Raw genomic sequence first — 2376 nt, 5'->3', positions numbered from 1 at the left:
AATCTTTACAGAAGTAGATTGCCCCATCTTCCTTCTGCAGAGCAGCTGGTGGGTTTGAACCACCAACCTTCTGGTTAGCAGTCAAATGCCTTAGGCACCACACTACCAGAGCTACTTAGCCCAGCCCTTGGAAACCACTAATAAACTGGTTTCTATACATATTCCTATTTCATAGAAATGGGGTCATACATCTGGCCTTTTGTGACTGACTCAATGCACTCAGCATCATGTTTTCAAGATTTGCCCATGCCACAGCAGGTTATCAGGACTCCATTTCACTTGATAGCTGATTAACATTCCATTACATGTATAGGCCACATTTGGTTTATCCATTTATCTGTTGATGGACATCCAGATTGTTTCTACCTTTTGGCTGTTAGGAAAGGTGCTGCCATGAGCAAAGGTGGCCAAGCTTCTTTTGACTGACAGACAGCATGCCACGTTTCTTGTACAAAGGTGTTATTTTGTAAAAGGGCACACCTGGTAAGAAAATGTTCTAACGTGATGTTTGTTTTCAAACTTTAGTTACAATATGTTCGTTTCCTCTTCACTTACCATAAGCAGGGGAATGCCCCCACCTGCTGGAAGCTACGTGCTATGTGAATATTAAGCACACAGAGTGTTTGGTAAAGAAAGATGATGTTTCCAGAATCACAAAACACAAAGTAGTCCATGTTCCAAAAACAGTAAAATATGAATGCATCAATTGAGCAACTCACACGAACAAGGTAGAAGGAGGATTGCAGAATCACTGGCACTGCAATTCTGAATACACAACCACTGGATTCAGTGTAGAATCAAAGCAGGTCCTGGGTAACAGGTATATGGATAGCAATGCAATATGTCCCCCTGGACACCCACTGTAGACATGTTATGTTTCAACCACACGTGAGAAAATTCCACTCCTTTGGCACAACCTTTAATTGTCCACCTTTGCTCACACTTCTGCTCCCACCTGCAACACCCTCTCCTTTCTGCCCTGCCTCCCCATAACTAAACTCTTCCTCCTATCTGACCCCCTCATCCAACTTCTTATCATCTGTTAAGCTCAGTCCAGTTTATAACTCGTCTCCTCCTGGTTAAACACTCAACTGTCAACCGCTCCACGGGAGAAAAGATTTGGCAATCTGCTCCCAGAAAGATTAAACCAAAACCAAACTCACTGTCATCGAATTGATTCCAACTTACAGCATCTCGAGGACACAGCAGAACTTCCCCCTAGGTTGTGAGTTTTTATGGCAGTAGACTGCCTCAGCTTTCTCCCACAGAGCAGCTGGTGGATTTGAACCGCCAACCTTTTGGTTACCAGCTGATTTCTTTAACCTCTATGCCACCAGAGGTCCTTCTATAAAGATTATACCCTAGAAAACCCTCTGTTCTACCAGGTCTACTCTGACACATAAGGTCACTAAGACTCAGAACTGACTTCATGGCACGCAGCAATGACACTCTTCCTCTGAGCCCACAGTGTGGGACATAAATTTATTTCCCATCTCCAGAGGAGACGATGGGAACAGCAAAAATAACTACTTCTGTGTCATATGTTCCTAGCACATACACACAGTAGGCAGTCAACACACAATGAAATAAAGCAAAGGTGTGAACGGGAACCTGAAGCAGTCAGATGAACCCCACTTCACTGGCTTACCTGAGTTCAAACCATTCAAACCATGACAGGACATAAACCACACTAGGCTAGTTGCTGTTAAGCTGCCTCCGACCTATGGGGACCCCATGTGTGTCAGAGTAGACCTGGGCTCTACAGGGTTTTCGATGTCTGATATTTTGGAAATAGATCTCTAGGCCTTTCTTCCGAGATGCCCCATGGTACACTTGAACCTCCCACCTTTCAGTTAGGAGAGGAGTGTGATAACAGTTTGCACCACCCAAAGAATCCACAGGAGAACATAACTGACTCATAGCTCACTCTCTGGAGGCATGACTCTGAACCTACTCTTAATTGAGACACATTTCTAGATTGATCAGGTTATAAGAACACAACATATTAGAAGCATCAAAGTGAAGGACAGAGGGATCAGGGAGACAGAATATCCTAGAGGCATATGTAACACTGTTTACAACCTCACAGGAACTAATCATAAGAAACCCACTACAGGAGGGACCAGGTTTGCTGGTCCGATAGAGCCTGGTGGAACCACTGAGACTATGGCCCCTAGCTGCCCTTCAAGGTCTGGAATTGAACCCACACCTGTGGTTTCCAGCCAAACAAAATACAGGCATGAGTTGAACATTTACATCAAGTAGATACACTCCTTGGAGAGAACAATCATGGGAGAAAGAAGGGCTGCTTATGCACAGGGAGATAGACAGCTCAGGGGGCAGGAGTGTATGGAGGGATGGACACTGGGAAGAGTA

At 44.7% G+C, this 2376-nt stretch overlaps 1 protein-coding gene across 1 annotated transcript in view; it reads right to left on the bottom strand.

Moving 5' to 3' along the window:
- The window catches only part of LOC103198374 (phospholipid-transporting ATPase IB), an 826205-nt gene extending 824265 nt beyond the window's left edge, over nucleotides 1–1940 (bottom strand). The window contains exon 1 of the mRNA XM_042781171.1: nucleotides 1928–1940. Coding sequence (XP_042637105.1) covers nucleotides 1928–1940 — 13 coding nt within the window. The remainder of the gene's footprint in view (nucleotides 1–1927) is intronic.
- Between the last annotated feature and the right edge of the window lie 436 nt (nucleotides 1941–2376).

Source organism: Orycteropus afer, unplaced genomic scaffold (genome assembly GCF_000298275.1).
Source record: "Orycteropus afer afer isolate SDZICR_OR568_19922 unplaced genomic scaffold, OryAfe1.0 scaffold00092, whole genome shotgun sequence".
Classification (NCBI taxonomy): Eukaryota; Metazoa; Chordata; class Mammalia; order Tubulidentata; family Orycteropodidae; genus Orycteropus; species Orycteropus afer.
The sequence above is the reverse complement of the archived record's forward strand: the minus strand, read 5'-3'. Positions and strand labels throughout refer to the sequence as shown.